General features: G+C 38.2%; 2 protein-coding genes across 2 annotated transcripts in view; one reads left to right on the forward strand and one right to left on the reverse strand.

Annotated features, from left to right (window-relative positions):
• ar (androgen receptor) overlaps positions 1-9,252 on the forward strand; it is a 132,786-nt gene extending 123,534 nt beyond the window's left edge. Inside the window, exons 7-8 of the mRNA XM_077231103.1 lie at positions 3,562-3,713; positions 5,558-9,252. Of these exons, the coding sequence (XP_077087218.1) occupies positions 3,562-3,713; positions 5,558-5,716 (311 nt within the window). The 3' untranslated portion in view covers positions 5,717-9,252. The remainder of the gene's footprint in view (positions 1-3,561; positions 3,714-5,557) is intronic.
• ophn1 (oligophrenin 1) overlaps positions 6,073-23,408 on the reverse strand; it is a 41,007-nt gene continuing 23,671 nt past the window's right edge. The window contains exons 20-24 of the mRNA XM_077231104.1: positions 22,046-22,372; positions 21,207-21,336; positions 14,943-14,993; positions 10,953-10,992; positions 6,073-10,866 (exon numbers count right to left, since the gene is read on the reverse strand). Coding sequence (XP_077087219.1) covers positions 10,855-10,866; positions 10,953-10,992; positions 14,943-14,993; positions 21,207-21,336; positions 22,046-22,372 — 560 coding nt within the window. The 3' untranslated portion in view covers positions 6,073-10,854. The remainder of the gene's footprint in view (positions 10,867-10,952; positions 10,993-14,942; positions 14,994-21,206; positions 21,337-22,045; positions 22,373-23,408) is intronic.

Raw genomic sequence — 23,408 nt, forward strand, 5'->3', positions numbered from 1 at the left:
TTACGAGTCCACCTCCGAGCCCTCAGCCTCTGCTTCCTCAATGGAAGACATGTCGTTGGGATTGAGGAGATCCTCAAAGTATTCCTTCCTCCGTTCTACGAAATCCCCAGTTGAGGTCAACAGCTGCCCACCTCCACTGTAAACAGTGTTGGTAGGGCACTGCTTCCCTCTCCTGAGGTGCCGGACCGTTTGCCAGAATCTCTTCGAGGCCAACCGGTAGTCCTTCTCCATGGCCTCACCAAACTCCTCCCAGGCCCAATTTTTTGCCTCCACAACCACCTGGGCTGCAGTCCGCTTGGCCTGCCGGTACCTGTCAGCTGCCTCAGGAGTCCCACAAGCCAGCCAGGCTCGATAGGAATCCTTCTTCAGCTTGACGGCATCCCTTACTTCCGGTGTCCACCATCGGGTTCAGGGATTGCCGCCTCGACAGGCAGCGGAGACCTTATGGCCACAACTCCGAGCGGCCGCGTGGACAATGGAGGTGGAGAACATGGTCCACTCGGACTAAATACCTCCAGACTCACTCGGGATCCAGTCAAAGCTCCGCCGGAGGTGGAAGTTGAAGATCGCTCTGACGGGGCTCGGGCAAACATTCCCAACAGACCCTCACAGTACGTTTGGGTCTGCCGACTCTGTCCAGCTTCTTCCCCCGCCATCAGATCCAACTCACCACCAGGTGGTGATCAGTTGACGGTGATCCCTCTCTTCACCCGAGTGTCCAAGACAACGGTCGGAGGTCGGATGAAACGACCACAAAGTCGATCATGGACCTCCGGCCTAGGGTGTCCTGGTGCCACGTTGCTTGGACATGGTGTTCGTTATGGACAAGCTGTAACTAGCACAGAGGAACACCAAATTCAGCTCAGCGTACCTGTATTTGACGTACCGTAAACTCTACCCTCGCCTTTGCGTTTCTCTCACACATGCAAAGAGAGATAGAAAGCGAGAGTCTTACATACCACGAAAAAGTTTACACGCTACATGTAAACGATATTCTTGTTTCTATTTTCCTGTCAAAATAATGGTTCATCTGGAATTATTCAGTTTATAAGAACAAGCAGAAGATATGCGGGTTTCTCCGGTAGTGGGTGGAACTATTGCGCAAACGGCAATCTCATTGGCTGGCGCTCAGCCCTGTTTTAATTTCAGCAAATCAGTTTGAGCGAACGCTGACAACGTGATTAACATTCATGAACCCAGCAGCTCATGTGTTGTATATTGTCATTATTAGTACCAGGATTATTATCTTTTAATAATAATTACTATTATCAGTTACTATTATCAATTTTTTTTACGACCAACAATATCTTAAGCATCACCACCAGTCCTAAGTTCAGTTAAAATGATAAATATGCAAGATAAAACTTGATTATCAAGTTTTAGTTCTAATTACTAAAGTTATATCATTAAATAATGCTTGATTATCATAATATCATAATATAATGCTTGATTGACTGATTTTAAGAGTGCACATTTAGATATTTAAAAAGCTGTGCCATTTTTCAAAGATAAGCTGATTTGGTGGAATTATACGGATATACTATTATATATATATATATATATATATATATATATATATATATATATATATATACATACATACAGGTCCTTCTCGAAAAATTAGCATATTGTGATAAAGTTTATTATTTTACATAATGTAATGATAAAAATTAAACTTTCATATATTTTGATTCATTGCACACCAACTGAAATATTTCAGGTCTTTTATTGTTTTAATACTGATGATTTTGGCATACAGCTCAAGAAAACCCAAAATTCCTATCTCAAAAAATTTGCATATCATGAAAAGGGTCTCTAAACGAGCTATTAACCTAATCATCTGAATCAACTAATTAACTCTAAACACCTGCAAAAGATTCCTGAGGCTTTTAAAAACTCCCAGCCTGTTTCATTACTCAAAACCGCAATCATGGGTAAGACTGCCGACCTGACTGCTGTCCAGAAGGCCATCATTGACACCCTCAACAAGAGGGTAAGACACAGAAAGAAATTTCTGAACAAATAGGCTGTTCCCAGAGTGCTGTATCAAGGCACCTCAGTGGGAAGTCTGTGGGAAGGAAAAAGTGTGGCAAAAAACGCTGTACAACGAGAAGAGGTGACCGGACCCTGAGAAAGATTGTGGAGAAGGACCGATTCCAGACCTTGGGGGACCTGCGGAAGCAGTGGACTGAGTCTGGAGTAGAAACATCCAGAGCCACCGTGCACAGGCGTGTGCAGGAAATGAGCTACAGGTGCCGCATTCCCCAGGTCAAGCCACTTTTGAACCAGAAACAGCAGCAGAAGCGCCTGACCTGGGCTACAGAGAAGCAGCATTGGACTGTTGCTCAGTGGTCCAAAGTACTTTTTTCGGATGAAAGCAAATTTTGCATGTCATTCGGAAATCAAGGTGCCAGAGTCTGGAGGAAGACTGGGGATAAGGAAATGCCAAAATGCCTGAAGTCCAGTGTCAAGTACCCACAGTCAGTGATGGTCTGGGGTGCCATGTCAGCTGCTGGTGTTGGTCCACTGTGTTTTATCAAGGGTAGGGTCAATGCAGCTAGCTATCTGGAGATTTGGGAGCACTTCATGCTTCCATCTGCTGAAAAGCTTTATGGAGATGAAGATTTCATTTTTCAGCACGACCTGGCACCTGCTCACAGTGCCAAAACCACTGGTAAATGGTTTACTGACCAAAATGAGTAACCAAAAAAAAACATTACTAGCCAATGGTAATTCTATTGCCAATGTGTGCGTAGAGAGTTGATACCATATCAGGTTCTTCCTTTCGGTCTTGCTTTATCACCCCACACTTTCACCAAATGTGTGGATGCATCCCTAGCGCCATTACAACTTCTGAACTACTTCAACAATTGGTTGATTGTAGCTCAGTTGAATCAGCTGGTGGTTCAGCATCGAGATGTCGTTCTCACCCATATGAGAGTGTTGGGGTTCAGGTTAAATGCTAAGAAGGTTTTGCCTTCTCCAGCTCAGAGGACCACATTTTAGGTGTGGTGTGGGATTTGGTTACGATTCAAGCACGTCTATTTCCGGTGAGCATTGAATCAATCCTTTCAACCATGAATAGAACAAAGCCAGGCCAGTCACACACTGTAAAGCAGTTCCAGAGACTGTTAGGTCTGATGGCAGCAGCATCCAACATGATACCTTTTGGCCTACTGTACACGAGACCCCTGCATGGTGGGGTCTCATATACAGCAGGCCAAGGGGGCGAACCATTTTGCATGATCAAAGTAGCGCGGCGATGCTTACGTGCCTTGGTTATGTGGAAGAAAGCTTCTCTGTTCACCATGCTGTTACACCATTTGAATACCACTGTTCTAGACTATATTCAACAATTCTAATCAATTTTGGCATAATCTCCTGAATTGATACTAGATAATTACAGTAGAAAATATTTTCATTAACTAATTTTAAACACCAAAACCACAAAATTTAGCTGTGTCTCAAATTTTTGTATAAGTAAACACACAAAACTGGTGTATTTCAATGAAAACATTTGTATGCAAGTTCAGGTGAAAGTATTTATTTCTATTACTACAGTTCCAGTGGAGGGGCTGAAGAGTCAGAAGTATTTTGATGATTTGCGTCTGACATATATAAACGAGCTTGATCGTTTAATCAACTATGGCAGGAAGACCAACTGTGCCATGCGCTTCCAACAGCTGACCCGACTGATGGACTCACTGCAACCAGTAAGTAACACGCATACACGCAATCACATACACATAGATAAAAATACACACACATACAGATACACCATACATAACATTCATTAGTGTTACATGCATTACTGGCACCATGATGCAGTTCTGTTCAAATGTTTGGGGTCAGTAATATTAATTAATAGCTTTAATTGATCAAAAGTGACAGTAAAGCCTTTTACATAGTTACAAAACAGTTATATTTTAAATAAATGCTTTCGTGGTTCCCACAAAAATATGAAGTAGAACAACTGTTTTAACCATTTATAATGATAAGAAATGTTTCATGACTATCAAATCAGCATATTAGACTGATTTCTGAACGATAATGTGACACTGAAGACTGGAGTAATGATGATAAAAATTTAGCTTTGCCATCACAGGAATAGATTACATTTTAAAATAAATTGAAATAGTTACTATTACTTGTAATACTATTATATAATTATTTGCACTGTATTAAATAAGTCATTATTTGATCAAATAAAGCTTTGGTGAGCATAAGAGACCCCTTTTTAAAACAAAAAAATCTTGCCAACCCCGAAACCTTTAGTTATACCCCAAACGGTACTGTATATAATTTCATACAAATACGCTCATACGCTTTCCTTACAGCCTTTCGCCACTCTCGTCAAACTTGCCGCTGTTTGCAGATGCACTTTCGCCTGATCCTCGATCCTCAATAAATATCTTTTATACAGACCAGATTACAGACCAGCATATATCTGCATTATTCAGAGAAACTGCGCATCTGAAGCTATTACACAGCTTTACGCTCTCTTTATCTGTATATGATGGAATGCATTTAAGATTAAATTAAATTGTATTATTTAATAGTTTTTTTATATAATTTTATATATGTATTATATAATACAATTAATGCAACATACTTCAATATAATTATAGTCATGTTCGGAAGAAATATAATTTCTTAACACGATCATAAGGCCGTACAGACTAAGTGCTTATTGAGTTTTGCTTTCAGTTGTTCCTATATTTTATCATAAATTTAGTATACATTTTATTATGAAACTTTTGGTAAATCGTGATTTGTTTCTTAAAATCTTTCATATGCACTTTTTAAGCACAAATTTGTGCACACGCATGCTTAGTGGATGAGACCCATTGTTTCTAGCGCAAACACACCATTCTATGTAAATTAGGCTCATTATTGATATTGATAGTCTTCACTGTATGAATTAAATATAAATTGATTCATATTAAAGATAAAAAAATCCTACTGTCCACAGTCAACACGATGTGCATTTTGACATAATTGTGTGTACCTGTGAAAGAGAACTGATTTCGAGATCGCATGCATGTGAGAGGCGGCATCAAGTCCTTGTTCACGGCTTATTGTGATTAATGTCAATAACTGTAAGTAACTTTAAATAGTACTGCGAAGTTAAAGAAGTATGTAACACTCTAGAAAATCGATCTTTGAAATTTGTAAATCGATGCAAATCGGTAGAAGATAGAATCGCGATTCAAGAGCCAGTTATGGTGACTACTGAACAATCGCTGTATAATATGTAGTATTATATTGTTTAGTATATTGTAGCAGTCTGCTGCATTTTCCAAAACAGAACAGAATCGAGCAGAGATGAGTTTATTAATTTTTTGGCCATGTGTGTGCGCTGCTAACGGATTCACATTATTTCTTCAGTAATTCTAGCTCTAAAACAACACAGGTAACACACAGAAATTACAGCTCTATTGTCAGGCACAATACATTCTTGGTGAAATCTTCCTGTAATATTAATATGTTGCCATTTTGCTTATTCCTGTCTCTCCTTTCCCCTCCTTCTCTCTCTCTCTTTCTCTCCCTTACCCAGATTGTTCAAAAGTTGCACCAGTTCACCTTTGACCTCTTTGTCCAAGCCCGGTCCCTGCCCACAAAGGTCAGCTTTCCCGAAATGATTGCAGAAATAATCTCAGTCCAGGTGCCAAAGATTCTCGCCGGCCTGTCTAAACCAATCCTGTTTCACAAATGACACGACTACGCCCCTGAACCACCGATCCATACCAACCCCACCCAGGCCATATGAGCCAGTCTGTTCGGCCTGATCCAGTTTGATCCAGCCTAAACCATAATTTTAATCTGGACTCGAATCGAGCAATGAGACTGAATAATACAGATTTTTTTATTTCTAACCATCCCTCCCTCCCTCCCTCCCTTTCTATATCAGTCTCGTCTCCCTCGTCTCGTCTCCCTCGTTTTGAAAAATGGCCCTGAAAAGTAGCGGGACCATTACATCATTACAGTTGTCTATCTTCTCCTCAGAGATCATTTGAGCTCATTTTCTCAAACTGACAGCACGGTTTTGTTCTTTCTTTCGGCCAGCAGTTATCCTTCAAGAGTTACAGCGTGTTGCCCGGTGGATATGTAGGAAAAAAATATCACTGAAGTTTCACCTGAGCCCTTAATAAAAATAAAATAAAAAAAAGACATTACATAGATCCCTATCAGATTGTGACCTGCCTTGACTCTCTATGCATTGTGGGATACAAAGGTTTCATTCATTGTCTGTGAATTGATAGATCAGGACAAATCAAAGCTACATGCATCAAACAAATACATCCGAACGTGACGACAACCAAGACAAATCTCTGCGTGTATGACTTTTCCTCTTGTTAGTTAGAACAACACACTGCTAAATACAGTACTGTACTATTAAACCATTATGGAATTCAGTACAGCAGTTTCCACCCTGCTTTATTAGTTTATTGATTGTAAAACAAGTGCTTCATTCATTTCTTATGAAATGTAGAGGCTCTTTATAAAAGCTTTTTAAAAGGCATTATTCATTCGGAATGTTCAGATTCTGTGACTTTTTCGTTCAATTGAAAATCTGTTACAGTTGGGATTGAAAATTGCCACTGAAAGGCTGAAAGGACAGCACGATGAGAAACATCTCAGTCATTGCGAGTTGCCTCTTCTAGACAGCAGACTTTTGTTAAGACAAGGCTCAGTACCCTTTTTTACAACCTAGATATTTAAGTTCAGGTTTTAGGGTATAATGTTGACAGTTTATATATAGAACAAAAATACAGCAATGCTTGGGTCAGTATAGAATATATATACATATATATACAAAAACATATACATATAAATCTATGCATGCTGTCTTCATATCCATCATGACAAAACAACAAACAAATAATTGCATGCTAAAGCCCTAGATATATTAAAGAATTATTAAACTGCATTTCCAGTAAGCTAAATGGATATTGTTAGGAAACAGGACTGTTTTCCCATAAGGCTCTTATGAAGTCTCTCTCTCTCTTCACTGTCCTTAATGGAAGAATTGGCAAGGTAATGTTCTTGTATATATATATATATATGTAAAAGTTAAGCGTGGTTCTTTTCAACCTTTCTATGTGCTACTGTATGGATGTAGTCAATAGTTTAACAGTACAGTTTCCTCTCTTTCCTTTATAGTAAGTGCCACTAAGGGATTTGTATTTCTCCACGCTAGCAATAAGTAATCACATGCTTTACACACTATTTTAACAAGCACATTTAGAATACAAAAACACGCTTCAAATGATACACAGATTTAAAAAAAAATTTTAAAAAAAAAGAGCTATACGTATGTGACAACACTGGACAGTACTGTTATTTTATCAGGAACTCGTACCAAACATCATGATCACCATCAACTGCCGCAAATCAACGGCAAGAGGTGCTAAAGCTCTCCTATTTATTCACAAGGGTGTTAAATGAGACAAAAGACAAAAATAAAATGAGGCAAATGTATTTTTACTCCGCTTTCGCTTCAATTAAAGCATTCTCTATTTATCTGTCAGAAAGTAACATCTTTACTCGTATTTTCTAGATGTCTTTTTCCTCTGCACGCTCTTTGTTTCTAAATGATTGAATAATGCCTGCAGCGTTATGTATGTAGATTACTCTTTAAAGAGCCCAGAAATCGCGATGCTATGTTGTCTTTGTCAGACCTGGGGTGACCTGGGGAGTGCTTTCAGCAGAGCAGGGAGTTTTCCGCCGAGTTAAAACGACGAGATGTGGTTTAGCTGCTCGAGCTCTTGTCGCCGCAGAGCATGTTGACGCTTTAAATGTGCCAGGCAGAGAATAGGCTGTCAGAGACAGCTCTTCTGCGCTGACAGCACCGAGCACCGCGCAATTACACGCAGGTGTTTACCCATTTAGACGGCCCAAAAGCACTCATTAGAATTTGCAGAACTCCAAACTGCACTTTTACCCTGCCAAAAAAGAGCTCATGACTTCCACCACAAACATGCTGCACTTTAGGACGGAGCCGAAGCCAAAGTCTGATCACAAAAGTCGTTCATTAGCCGGCGGAACTTTGGAGGGGAACACTTGCATGTAAAGACAGATATAGCTCATTCATACTTGACTTTGTGAGAGACGCTCTCTGTCTTACAAATGTTTACAATGGAACGTTTCTAATGTCATTTAGCGACACTCAAATGTAACACCCCGCATGTGTGAACCAACTTGTGCTTGGATGGTCCATACGCTGATTTGTGACTTTCTTAAGACATCTCTTAAGAGCTATGAATTAGAACTTTGTTTGTGTTGGATTTACTGTTACTGTGTGCGGTGTGACAGCCAATAGCAAAAGCATATGTTTATATGCACTCTTGTAAATCTGTCAATTATTGAATTTGGCCTGTGTTAATGACAAAAGGCTTGCTTGGGTCCTACCAATGTTTCCTCTCTCACGTAAACAACAGAACCTAGAGTCTTAATAACAGTCTGCATGTCACCACTTTCTGTGGTTATATATTGGCCTGTCAGTACACAAGGGAGGAAAAATGCTATATAACGATTTCTCAAGGATAGAATATAATTTTCTAATGTGTATTACTGCAAAGTATCTCGACATGAAGAGCTAAGTTAAACTGAAACAAGAGCACCACACTGGTTTACAGACACTAAATGTGCTAATGAAACCCTATAATGAAACCATGAAATAGCTGTATCTATTTATGTCCCGTTTCAGCTTTGTAAACCATATAAGAACTCCCATATGTGTAACAATGACTCTGTTTTTTAACTCTTTTCGCTGGCTGAGACGAGGAATTACATGACTAATCATTAGCGAATGCTTTTTTTTACAGCTTTTTTCTGTGTGAATAATTCCTGTCTTTTCCTGGTGTTATGGGATATTTTTTTGCATTTCCATATGCAGACTGAGGAGCTGGGTAGTTCGGCTTTATATGACTAGAGGAGGAAATTCTGGCTTCTTAAACAATGTTTGTTACTTAAATCTTTGTAACTTTATAGTCTTTTTTTACAGCCGTTGTGTGTATGTGTGAGTCTGTGCATGCACGCTTTTTGCAGGTAATTTAGTACTGTTATGTAGTGTTGTATTGACAGTTGTTAACTGATGATTTATTTTTTCAGTTTTCAAACTGATTTCCACTCGTATGGAAAATCGCTTATCAGACACGCTCTGATTCCTGTTGTGTAGAGCCTGTGTAAATCGGGTTTGTTTGTGTTTTACCTCTTTCAATTCAATAAAAACATTTGAAACTCTTGAAAGTCCTTCTTTGCTACTTTTTTTGTGAAACACACCCTTAGTCGGATGGACATAAACATATCATGCAAAAGCAACTGGGCACGAGAGACATTTTTGTAGTGAGAGCTTGTCTACCCTCTTAAGGGTGGCTGTGACTGGTGCACAGCTGTTTTAATTTAACTGGATTCCTAAAGTCCGTTGTCCTTCCAATCATTTATTGATTATTATCATGAGGTCATTTCATTTTATAGATTTATTTCTGCTCTGGATTGACTCAGTGCACATTCACGTACAGCTTTAAACAGTCCATCTCTTTTTTTAATAAAGTATCATTTTCTTGCAGCAGTACATTTAAACGAAAAAACAAACAGGGTTTAGTGACTGTTACGAAGAATTAGAAAGAGAGCTTGGAGAACAACAAGAAAATGTTTACAAAAACTACATAAAATGTCAACTGGAAATTTGGAGCTTTATAATAATAATAATAATAATAATAATAATACATAGGAATGCACCAAACCCACCTAAAGTAACCTTAAAATGTCAACCTTATTGTAACTGAAGTACCAAAAACATACTGACATATACATTTACAATTGTGTGAAAGTGAGAATGAGACTTAAAATCTTTAGATTTCAAACAGAATTTTCCCACTGACCAAAGGAAACCGATAAATGTTCATCTTTCGGTCAAGTTTGAGACTTGAAAGTGAGGTTAAGCTGAATACCGAAACTGATCTCTATACCATTAAGGTTGACTGATCATTTTTAAAAAAGGGGTCGAGAGGGAGAGAAAAACATATTGAAGCGTTCTTTGCTCTGTGAACTATAGTCAAAGTAACGAAAGTTCCTCAATCCCTTTTGGTTTGCTGTAGGAACACCACAAGCATTTCATAACGGATAAAAGGAGAAGCAGTTTTCAATTACAGTAACTACTCTGCTCGTCAGAAACATTTAAAACCAGCACTGCAGGTGATTCATCTCTTTCCAGTTACTAATTACGGAGTAATAACTGTTGATTAATAGAAGCATGTTCAGCTTCTAAGTAATAAATACTGACTAGTGTTTGATTCGGAATAGTACCACCTTCTACCACTCATAAAGTGAAGTCTGTAGTGTGTCTGTTGAGTGAGACTGTAAATCCGTAAGTCTTATCGTTTTCAATAAAGTAGGTCAGAGAGAAGGGGAGAGATTGAGAGAGACAATGAGCAAGAGAACAGGAGGGAGTTCTCCCTATTGTGAGCAGGAAGGTCAGAATGTTTAAAAAAAGAAAAATAATATTCATTTCTTTCTTTTTGTTCTCTGATCCGAGCAAGAATCAAAGACTTAATTTTACAACAAAGTAAGCAAGTGCAAGAAATTGGCGGCGAAGCACAAAAAAATAGTACCCTGCCCAATTCACTCACACACACACACACACAGACACCCACACCCACACACACACACAAAACAAACAAACTGGGGTCAAGGGGCGTTCCTTCATGCTCTGTCAGTAACATTAATAATTTATCTATTAAAATCACATTCAGACTCCAGGCCTGTGCCGTACATGGACACATACAGTCTCTTGACCGCTGACGTGCGTTAATTGGTCCACAAGTTGTATCAGTGACTGGAAGGAAGTTCCTATTTAGTGTTCTGCAAAGACAAACAAGTGACAGAAATGAGCATAAACACTATAGGTTACTTTAATAATAAAAATCAGACAGTAGAACATGCCGTACCTCATCTCTAGAAGCTGCAGTTGAGGCATTCGGAGAGGAGCTGCAAGACAAAAAACAGTAAGTTAATATGAATTTCATTCTTTTCAGTAACTTCAATGGATAGTTCACACAAAAGTCATTATTTACTCACTCATGTTGTTCCAAACCCGTTAGCTGTTTTTTTTTCTTCTTGGAAAATTGACAAAATTTAAATTATTTCTTACTTAGTTTTCCCTACAATGGCAGAACAAAGGGATGAGGCTGTCAAGATCCAAAAAGGTCCTGAAACAACCATCAAAGTTTTCCAGAGTTCTCAAGTCAATATGGTGCAGTTTTGACATCATAAAGTTTGGTCACGAGACAAGCTCGATCAAATGACAATTAATGTTCAAGATGTCTAACCATATTTCAAATCACCAACACAATCTGACCCATAAATGTTGTTTATTATGCTCAAATTAAAAACCTTAAATTTGAGGCTGGACCAGCCAGTGAGCTAATGAGTCCTAAGTGTGTGTCTCAGGACACTGACTGTTTCTAGTCCTGTCAAGTCACCTTTATTTACATAGCACTTTATACAATACAGATAGTTTCAAAGCAGCTTTACAGTGAATACAGGAAAATGATTCATTGATGCAAAAAGAGTTCATTTCAGCTGTATAGCAGCTCTAAAAGAAAATAGTCATTGTTCAGCTGAAGGTAGTTCAGTGCGGATTCAGTTCCATCATAAAGATCATCAATTGTTAAATTAGTTCATCTATAAAGCAGTTCTGCAGAAAAGAAAACTGCTCATTGTTCAGCTCAGTTGAGTTCTCATCCAATAGTGTCAGTGCAGTCAAATCAATAATATTGTTGAATGTTAAGTGTCCCCAACTAAGCAAGCCAGAAGTGACAGTGGAGAAGAACCCAAACTCAGGTGACAGAATAAGCTTCTAGTGATTCAATGACTTTACCAGTTGACGATTGGCTCTTTTATTTAGAAGGCGAGGGTTGTATCTTTCTGAAGGCTCAGACATATTGCATGTTGCACTTTATCCAAATCATATTGATATGAGTGCACCATCTTGGTATATCTAAAGTCTTTGTTGAGACGTATATGACACTTGTTTGGTGTTTTTTGGAACTTGACAGCTTATGATCCCTGTGAACTGTCATAGCATGGAAGATACAGAATCCTTAAAATTCTCCTTTTGTATTTTAATGAAATTCACTGCATACAACAAGATTGGAATGGCATGAGGGTGAATAAAGGGAGACAAAATTTTCATTTTTGGCTGAATTACTCCTTTAAAATGTCATTGTCACTTGCACCATCATCAGTAGGCTACATTAGGTTTTATGCACATGAAATATGGGCACCTGCGTAGCGAGCGGTGTGCACAGGCTTGTGAAATGAATGGGGTGTGGTGATTTGTGCTTTGCATTTGGTCAAACCTTTTCTCTTAGTATCCTCTGAGAGTTCCCTTTGGGATCTGTTCTAGCATTGTGAAAGTCCTTGAACTTAAACTACACTAGTGTGTGCGCTGGCTTGGAGTGCCGCCACGAGCAGTGAAAAGAATCCTCCTAATCTCAAAAAGGCAGCCAAACTTGCCAAACTGCTCATCTCATACTTCATAATTCAAAAAACAAAAGGAAATCCCGCACACTATCAATGCTTGCAAAAAGTATCAAAAAATAGCAATGTTTCGTTCTCATGACCTTCATCAGCCATCATACATACTTCATAATTCATAATTTAGTAAAAGATCAGCCCATACTGATTTTAGATTACAAACACCCTCATACTTTCCACACAAACCTGATATCTGAGCAGTAGCTCACTTCCGACTGCAAAACTAATAAGTAATGTCTCGGTACTTTCCTGTGGTGGAAAAGTCTTAGACACAGTAGCCTTATTTGAATCCTGTGCTTAAAGGGATAGTTCATCCAAAAATGGAACATAAACTGAAAAATCTGAAGAATGTCGTTCTTTTTCATGCAATAAAAATGACTGAAGACTGGAGCTTTCAAGCATCTAAAATCACAAAAGCACCATATAAAAGTGCCATTAAACTGGTCCAATTCATGACCAGGGACTGTCAAGCTCCAAAAGTACAAAAAAATGCACGTTAAAATATGGTCCATACGATTCATGCACCATATTTCAAATCAAGTTATATGAAGTATTAATTACTGATTATCTCCAGCAAGCTGGAACACTGAGTCACTGAATTGAATCAGTCTAGTTTGTCAATAGACCCCTTTTCAGTTGGTAAACATAATGACGTTTTTATGTGGGCGGAGCTTAGGTGGAGGCATAACGATCCCTCCGGCCGCTTCACTAACGTTAGTTTGCAAGTTTTGTTAGCTTGTTTTTTAGCAATGACGGGAGAAAATCAGATTTTATCTTAATGTGCAAGGTCACTCACTGTCCAGGACCGCGATTGTTATTTGCAAAAGTTAATTTTAACGGATGGAACCAGATTGGCCGACCCATACACGCTCAGTCAATGGATGGACGATCTGACAGGATTAACGTTACCTCGGTTGAGTGAGTGGCGTGACTTCTACACCGACCTGATAGAGAAACCGAGCGTAAAGACAAACTGAGGGCATATAAATCTTTAGATGCCTATAACTATGTGATGAATGGTGTTGACTTGTGGAAACGTTACATTGTGCGGTCCTGCCCAGCGCCAAGGCCAGAAGACGACAATGTAAAGAGTTACATTACAGTGCCATTTTAATGATGTGAATATTTTCTAGAAATAAAAATATTTTTAATGTATTAAAATTATATTAATTAATTATGTATTTGATTATTCTTTCTTACCAGGTTCTTCAAAAAGTCTGTCACAATCAATCACAATAATGTATACAATCATAGATGATTCACAAATAATCACAATAATTTAGAAAACATTATGCGATAAAATTTCAAATTGGATCCTGTAGGTGATTCTTGCACCAAGAAACACAACAAGATGACATTTAATAAAAATAACAATTCTTTAAGATCCTTATTATGTAGCCGAATCTGTGCTGGTTTGTATTGGCCACCATCAGTTTTCACTTTGTTTTGCCCCCAGCTAACGCCGTGACATAATTGTGACTTCGGCGCAAAAGGGGTCTATAAACCATTTACATAAATGATTCATTTAAATGTATGCATTTGGCAGATGCTTTTATCCAAGATGACTGAAAATGATTCAAAAGTTGATGCATTCCTAGGGTATCAAACCCAAGACCATGCTGTTGCAAACACCATGCTCTATTGTTTCAGCTACAGGAATACTCATCCGGATCAGATCACTGATTCGGGGAAAAGATGCAACTCAAAAGAATGATTTGTTCATGAACCAGACATTGGTTAGAGAAGAGCTAGAATGGACTTTTCCTGAACACAAAACTATTGTATGACGAAGAAGACTTGGAATACACAGTAGCGCATGAGTCATGTGGACCAATTTTATGACAGTTTTATGGTGCTTTTTTTTGTGTTGCTTTTATTTATTGTAATTGCATGGAAAACAGTGACCAAAATGTTATGGTCAACAGAAGAAAGAAAGACCTTGAAAACAACATAAGGAATGAATAAATGATGACAGAATTTTTATTCTCGGATGAACTATTCCTTTAAGCCAAAGGGTTCAAATCAGGCTACTATGCCTGTAGGTGCAAATGTAAGTGTGTGTATTTTATGAGCGTGTGCATGTTACCCTTTTCCCAGACGTAGATCGAATTACCATCTCTAAAGTAACCATCTAAAAACTGTTGTGCAGGACTAAACAAGTGATCGGATGTATGTCTAGAACAGATTTTATTTGGTATGTAACACAAGGACTTTCAGCATGTGGTCCTGTATTAAACACAACTTTATTTAAAAGCACCACATCAAAGCCACATTGAGTTTTACTGGCTCCGCTCTAAGTGAGATCAGGCAGCTGCTGAAACAAAGAAAAGCTCACACACACACACTTGTGAGCCAGCACATGCACACGCATGCATGGCCTCACATACACGCACACGTACCTCCCCATCTGCCTGGAAGCATTCTCAAAAAATCTGGTTTTGGAGGCGACACTATGAAAGGGAGAAAGAAGAATACATCAATTCATGGCTGATGATAAACGGAAATCATCTACTGAGATCATTCTAAATCAATACGACAAGTTTCAATAGAACTATTTTGTCCATATATGTCACATTATGTTCATATTATTGTTTGCATGCTGTGAAGAATATCCCAAACATGCTTGAACAGATTAGTCTCTTCTGAGGCTGAAGTTGAAATCTTGAATCCCAAATATGAAAATGTGGTCGTGTTTAGTTCTGAGTCACTCTTTGCACTTAATCTCACAAACATGTACTGCCATTCGCATTGAATCTCTGGGTGTGAGTGCATGTATATTTGCATTTGTTAAGAAAATATTGCACACCTGAAAGACAGAACACTCATGTTCTCATAGTCATGTTTTTATTTTGTCAAGTCAAATTCTACTCTATTTTGTTCAAATTTTAGTCTATATACAATTTTTGTTGATAACAAAAATTACAACATTTTTAAAAACAATTTGAAAAATTGATTTCTAAACATTTATTAATTTATATACTATGTATCAAACAAATAAAATACCACATGTGAGAGTCTGAGCTCTTAGTATGAATATACTAGAGTACTAACAACAATTTAGATGTTATTGTGTTATGAAATTCATTCTTTATTTTTCAGTTTAGCAGGAAACTGCATAACAACTAGTGTTGTTACAGCAACAAATACTGTATTTACATTTAAACATTCTGTCCAGCACATTCAAGTTCATCAGTTCACAGATGATAGTTATATATGCATTTCAGTTTGCTAGAAAAGCATTTAATTTTAGTGACCCTCAGCTCAATTCTCAATCTATACTGATTACATTTTTCTTCTTCTAAAAATTGTTAGTGCATTATTAACATCTTGCATTGTTTTGTTTTTCTTGCCATATTTTCCATCAACTATATTAAAATAGTTTAATTTTCCCAGTAATTCCACTTATGTAAAACTGCTGTGCTTATAACTGTGAGGATCTCCATTAGTCTTATTGTTCCAACTAATTATTACTGCATTAACTAATTACTGCACCGTAACGCGAACAACTTTAGCTATTTTTAGATTTTAATTAAGACATTATTTGTTTTAATTCATGCTTACATGTTTCTTTTTTATTAACCATCCTACAAGTTGGTTCTTAAAGGTTAACAACAAAAAAGAACTCATTATGCCGTCTGCCACAAGAATGATAGAGCCAGTATGCTTGAGAGTATGTGTGTTTTCAGGAGAAATTTAACTGAAGCATTTTTGAGATAAGACATGAGACCATTTGACAGTGACCCAGAGTTAGTCTAAAATACTGCTCCCTGCTCCTGCTCATAGAATGATAATTATGAGGATCTAACAAGCAGAAACATCTAATTGATCAAGATAGGCAGTCTTATCCAGATCAAATCTGCTGTATATGGTATATTTACAATGGCTTGCAAAAGGATTCAGATGCTTTACTAAATCCCTGCAGATCCTGCACTGAAATTGAGCTCTCTGGAATATTTATATTTCTTAGCACTAAAACTCAGCATAATTTAAATGCGACTGTCAGAAAAGAAATATAATATTTTAGTTTTTACCAGAATTTATCTGTTTAAAAAAAAAAAACTGAAATGTGTTATTTGAAAAGTTAACACAGATGGAAAGTGATTTTGTAAATGAGGACACAAATGTCATCGCATTGACCTCTACCTGTGAATCATTAAAATAACTGAAGCATTTTCTAGATAAAATGCCCACCGTTAAGGGATCATTATTCTAGCTGTGAATCTTAAGGACTGCTGTGAAAATTACGACTTAAGAGCATTTTTAAGTCCAAGTAAAAGTAAACCAAATGCATACAATTTGGAAAAACATATAAAACTATATCCAAGTGTTTGGAATCGAGCCACCCAAACACCTAGAAAAGATAATCCCTGTGCAAAATCAGATATCTTCCAAGACAACCGCAAAGAGGCCAACAATCACTTTGCAGGATCAACAGTGTTCTCCAGATGAAACACGCACAAGCCAACCAGTCCAGCAAAACACTGGCCTGTATAAGGAGGTATTCATAAAAATTCATTTTAATAAAAAACATGCAACAGCATGTCAGGGGCCGTTTGACCAGTCTTACAACAGTCATTATATTTTTTCTTTAAGACTGTTCATAACTGTTTTACGTCAGTTATATAAAAACGTAGATTGGTCTAATTATGATACTAGAAAATAAGACTGATTGATGCTATTTGGTCATACTAGTACTTAAGACACAGTCTTAACATAAGTCCTTTGTTTATGCAACCAGCCTCATGAGTTTGCCAAAACACATAATGGTGGTCCAGCTGCAATGTGGAAACGATCAGATCTTGGTCAGCCTAAAACAATCCGGATGCCACAAATCTATATCAGCCCACACCATAAAAACACAATCCAATGCGGATGAAAGATACAGGGCTTCTCTTCATCGGTAGGAATTGGACATATTCATAAAAACATCTCGGTAAAGCCTGGTTCACACGGCAGGATAATTAGGCCGCTTTTAGCCCCGATTTACCCCTTCCGACAATCTTAAGGATGCTCCGATTATCGTAAAATAATCTGATCAGATATTCCTTCCATGTGTGGTGTGTTAAGACTGCTCTCGTCTGCTCGGAAGGGCGTCGGGAACGCTCCGATCTCAAATCGGGGATATCCAACATGCTGGATTTTTTTGGCCCGATTTCTCCTCGTGTGTGGTGCCCCTCGGGGACAAACGAGCACGCAGCCTGTGGAGTGTGGCGCGTAGCCAATCAGAAAGCGAGGTGACAAGGCGCAGAGGATGCACCGGGGAACAAAATCAAAAACAGCCGGCGGCATAACAAACCAGAAAATCCGGTGGACGTCGGAGATGGATTCGGTTAAAAACAAACTACAAACTATCGCCACTGCATCCTCTTCGTCCGCCATGATTGTTAACTCTGAAGTCACGTTTGATCTCGAGCGATTTTGCGAGATTTTCCGTCTGACCTGGGAATGCTCGGGAGTCAATCAGTTTGTGTGTGATGTGTTGATTTTGCCATGTGGCTGCGCACCACACACAGTACGACCAAAACTGTTAGACCCTTGATTTTTTATCGCCGTGTGTGGGGTCTCTAAGGTTTGTAAAATCGGCCGACAATTTTAAAATCGTCCCGTGTGAACCAGGCTTTACTAATGTAACCCTCGTTCCCTGAAGGAGGGAACGGGAGACGTAACGTCCACGTGATTGATTGCCTTGAGAGACCAATTTACTTCGAGACTATTAAAACGAGCCAATGCACATTGGCATGCGACAATTGCATCAGCTGCTCTGCTTGCAGATCGAGCATATAATGAGCAGAAGGTGCGTTGCATATTGTTTTACGCTGAGGAGCAGAGACGTGTTCGGCTGTACAGCGATGGTCAGCAACCGTGGCGACGAGACGTTACGTCTCCCTTTCCCTCCTTCAGGGAACAAGGGTTACATTAGTATCCGAGACGTTCCCTTTCAGTCACTCACGTTCGAACGTAACATCGGCGTGACGACGTAATTGGGATCCCATGGAAAACGCCTCGGTTGCTGCCACATCCAGCGTCCTACGCAAGACTCTCAGACCCCCAACTGGCTGGGGCGGAAGGCCTGCGTAGAGGAAGTTCAAACTGCTGTTCTGTTATAACCCACACAGTGGAACTCTTGGATAACACTGGGAAAGCGTGCCTTTCCAGGGGAGAGAGACGCAGCGGAAACCACATCCTGCCTGAAGGGAGGTAACATGTGGAGAATACACATATGGACTGGCCGGAGGGTAGTGCAACATGGAATGTCACTGGGGTGGCTCCAGACTGAGAAGGAGGAGCTGTTTTGCCGGCTCTCTGTGAGATCGCGGCCAGCGCTGTCTGCGCTGTATCACCAACACCTGCTTTCAAGAGGCGTTCTCCTGAAGAGCAGACTCGTTTTCTTCTTTTGAAGTTTAACACTGTCAGAAGATTGTAGAGCAGGAACAGTAGAACCGTTTGGCTCCAAAGCAAAAGACAATATGCGACGCACCTGCTCATTATATGCTTGTGCTGCAAGCAGAGCAGCTGATGCAATTATCGCATGCCAATGTGCATTGACTCGTTTTAATACTCTCGAAGTAGATTGGTCTCTCAAGGCGATCCCAATTACGTCATCACGTCGACGTTACGTCGAACGTGAGCGACTGAAAGGGAACAGAAGGATGGGTGGTACAAAATCCAGAAAGGTACTGCAATATAGGGCTGCAACATTAATTGCGATAGAACCAAACTTGCAATACAAATTAGTCTAATTATTAAAGGCTAAAATTGAACTTAATATATAAAATAATAATTAAGAAATGTAGAGAGTTTACAGCATTTCGACAGAGTGAAAAACTATTGCAATCCGCACATAAACTTATCCTCCAAACAGGCTTGAAATATAACTACTGCATTTCATAATTTCGGAGCACTTTAATTTACAGTCCTGTTCCCCATTTACATTCTATGCGCTTATTGTAGTAATGACACTAACTTGGTAATAACTAGGTACTAAACCCTGAACCTACCGCTAACCTTAACCCATGTAGTTACCTTATATTACCCAGTACTTTTTAGGAATGTACACTGCAAGTACACCATAATTTCAATATTCAATATGATAACAATAAATCAGTATTATGTTACAATGAGATAATATATAAGTTGGTATACTAAAAATAACTATGAATAAAAAGTGGACGGAGATCCTCTCACATAGTCCAACTTAAGTTCAGGTATAATGTAAATGCCAAGAGAACTGGGTTCTTTTTCACTCAGTTCACGTTTGGCTTAACTGAAAGAAGTCTGAGTTACTCTTTCTGTTAGCAGGAAAGCTTGGGCAAAACAGGACTTAGTTTGAAGACAAAGACTTCCTAGTTTGTAGTTTTTGCACACCCGTTTCACCCTGAGAGCTGCCATATCTATGTACTTTTATGCCTTTTTCTTCTTTGTCTTGATATACCTAAACAGCAACAATAACAGATGTTAAATGTTTGTTGAACTTTCATATCATTATTGCAATATTTGGCTATATAAATAAATAAATAAATAAAATTTAAAAAAAAAAAAAATATATATATATATATATATATATATATATATATATTTATATATATATAATACTTTTTTTGCATCATTATTCATTCTTTTTACTATTTTGTCTAAAAAATCACTTTAAATGTTACAATGTTATACAGCATGAAAAAAAATTATATTCATTTAAAAATTAGCTAAAGATTACATTAAAAGTGTTAATAAATTATGTATTATTTATGCAAAAAATATAGGAAATAAACATCCAATTAAATATACAATACTGACCTAAAAATATGATAGGAGAACCTTCTGTAGGAGAACCTGTTTTAGTCTGCCAAAAGGCCAACGTTTGGGAGAAAGTTCGGTTTCACTTTATTTTGATGGTCCCTTTAACACATTCTGTTGACTATAAGTAATGTTGCTCCTATATGTCTACTAACTGTCATTAGATAGTTAGTAGAGTATTAGTAGACTGGTAGGGTTAGGGTTAAAATAAGTTGACATGTAGTTGCAAGTTACTTATAGTCTGTTGGCAGGCATCACAATAAAGAGTTAGGTATTAAGATATTAAGCAGAGAGCCTACTTATACTCTATCGACAGATAGATAGTTGCTTAAGTAACTTATAGTCAACAGATTGTTCAAAAGTGACCATCAAAATAAAGTGTTTCCGAAAGTTCATCCTTCAGAAGGTCAGTGATTCCAGACACAAGGCTAAATTAACATTGCAGTGTCACAAGAACACAAACAGATCTCATAATGGCACAATCAAAGTTCTGAACTCAATCCAACTGAGAATCTGTGCTGCTACTTGAAAATTGCCTGGTACAGTGTCGACCAAATAACCAGAACAATCTGGAGCAAATCTGCCTGGATGAATGTGCCAAGATCACACCTGAGCAGAGAGCAAAGTTGATTTATCCTTCACCCAAAAAAGACTTAATATCGTCATTGCTGCACGGGATTCACTCACTGTGCTATGCAACGCATTTCAGCTTTCTGTTAATGTTTATTTTAAAAAAGAACAAAAAAAATCATGTTACAAAAATGAACTTGGAGTTTCAGCAACAACAAAAAAAAAATACCACTGAGAATCTGATTTAATCAGCAGTAGCATTACAGTGAAGTAAGGTTTATGGTGAATTGATGTGTACTTACTATGAAGCTGGAGTGTCTTCATTTAGAGTTTTATTGAGGAGACGGGAGGGTGGATCTGGTGGTCGAGTGGGTGGCCGGCAGATGGAACTCTTCTCTGAGAAAGATCGTCCTTTCAGCCCCTGAGCCTCTCCTGTTACACACACACACACACACACCTGTTACAACCATTTTAATGGACTGACTCATTGGAGCATGATTATAGTAAGTATCTGTTCTGCTTACTGTAGATCTCAAGGGATTGCCATCCTGCTTCATGTACTATGTTGATTATTCATACTTCATGCCAGACTGTGATATCATTACATTTGATATAATTTCCAAGTGTTTTATGAAACATTCCCTGTTTAATGTTTTTTTTTTCTGAATGTTAGTCCAAATGACTGATATGGCAGACTAAAGATTTAAAAAAAAAATTTAATCAGGGAAGCAGTTTTGTGTGTATATATATATATATATATATATATATATATATATAAGAAATAAAAATATAAGATTATGCCAAATAAATACACTTTTAATTAATAAGTTTCTTTGTTTTTTTTTAAAAAAAAGTCACTTTTTTAATGAGACTTCTTTTTTATAATATCATGACAGTTGTATCACACTGACATTTTTTACTTTAGGGCCCCTCAAGAATATCAAAAGGAATTTTATTATAGTAAAAGTTTAATTTAATATAGATTGTGAGGACGTGTATTCAAGTCAATGTATATATGAATTGCATTTCTAATGTGTTTTTGAATAGACAGGTAAAAAAGGATCAGATTTTGGCCTTCATTCATGTCACACAGGATGGTGAATAGTTAGATCATTTAAATGTTTTTAAATGTCTTGTTTACCAGTTGTTCTTTTTAGTTCTGGCCTGCTTCCTTGGAAAGACTGAGCGCGGTTCACTGTCCCTCCTGATTCCCCATTGGTCGTCACCATGGTGTCTGACCTCTGACCATCCTGTATCCTAACTTCAAGCCTGCCAACATCAGAATCCAAGGGCCGGAGAGCAGGTCTGGGGTTAACAGGCTTCCGAGGTGTCGGAGAGGAGAGCGGGATGGATGGAGGACATATGGAAGGAGGTGCCAATTTTGTTCTTTGATGAGGAACCGGACTGGTGAGTCCGGTTTCTCCCTCAGGTTCGCCATCATTGTGGGTGGCGCCGTTTTGCTCTTGCCCTGCGAAGCACAGAGTCAGTCAATGCAGGCAGTTTAGATAAAGCAGTACTAAACGTCTGGTGGGTCAGAAGCACGATTGCAACAGTTTAGGCCTGAACATTCCCCTGAGGGGAGATTGTATCAGGGGTGTCGTTAAAACTTAAAATTTCCTGTTCTTGTAGTTTGGGCTTAAAAAAGGGAGGTTGTGATAGTTCAGATAAATAAATAAAGAGAACAGCTCGACAGACGCCCTGTCCTCTTGTATTTCCACAATACGAGAAATACAAGCCAATAAAGACTGAACAAGTCCAAATCAAATTACTCAAAGTGAGTCATTTCATTCCAATAGCTTCAACACAACCGGAACATAATGGAAGTTTTAAAACTAAAGGAAAATGTGTCTGAAGAAGCCATGAAATGTTTAACCCAAACACACTGATTGTTATCAGCTCAAGCCACCTGGTCAAAGTCCATCTCTGCCAGGCTGGATTTTTATCCTTAGAAAAGCCTGATGTTTTTTTTTCTTCCGATCTCTTTATAAAGAAATGTCATTTTCTTATGTCTGGAATTAGCATTATACCCTCAAAACGGTAAAAGCTAAGTGTTTTTAGTGTATCTTTCATTTCAGATAAACTATGAAAAGGATTTCTGTTCACCGCAGGCATTTACACCAGTGTTTCTTTCACACAAACATTTTTATGCAGGGGAAAGTGCTTTTATAGACTTTACTTAGTTAAAAATGTAAAATAAAAGAAAAATAATTAAAGGCATGAATGAAACTCAAACTGATTTACGATCTGGTTTGACTCCAGTTTAGTGTGCAGATGAACTTGGCTCATAACAAAGGTTGCTATGGCCATGTGAGAACCAAGGACATGATTGTAAAACAGCTGTGTGTGTGAACAGCATCAGTCAAAACAACCAGCTGTGTGTGAGTTAGCCAAACTGGACATGGACACATTTGCATAAAAACTTATTCACAAACACATGCGCATTCTGGCAGGGGTCCGCAAATTCACAGTTGGTCCTAATACTCCATGACTGTATCTGTATTCTC

This window comes from Siphateles boraxobius, unplaced genomic scaffold, assembly GCF_051911475.1.
Source record: "Siphateles boraxobius isolate OS27281-9 unplaced genomic scaffold, OSU_SipBor_1 16, whole genome shotgun sequence".
Lineage (NCBI taxonomy): Eukaryota > Metazoa > Chordata > Actinopteri > Cypriniformes > Leuciscidae > Siphateles > Siphateles boraxobius.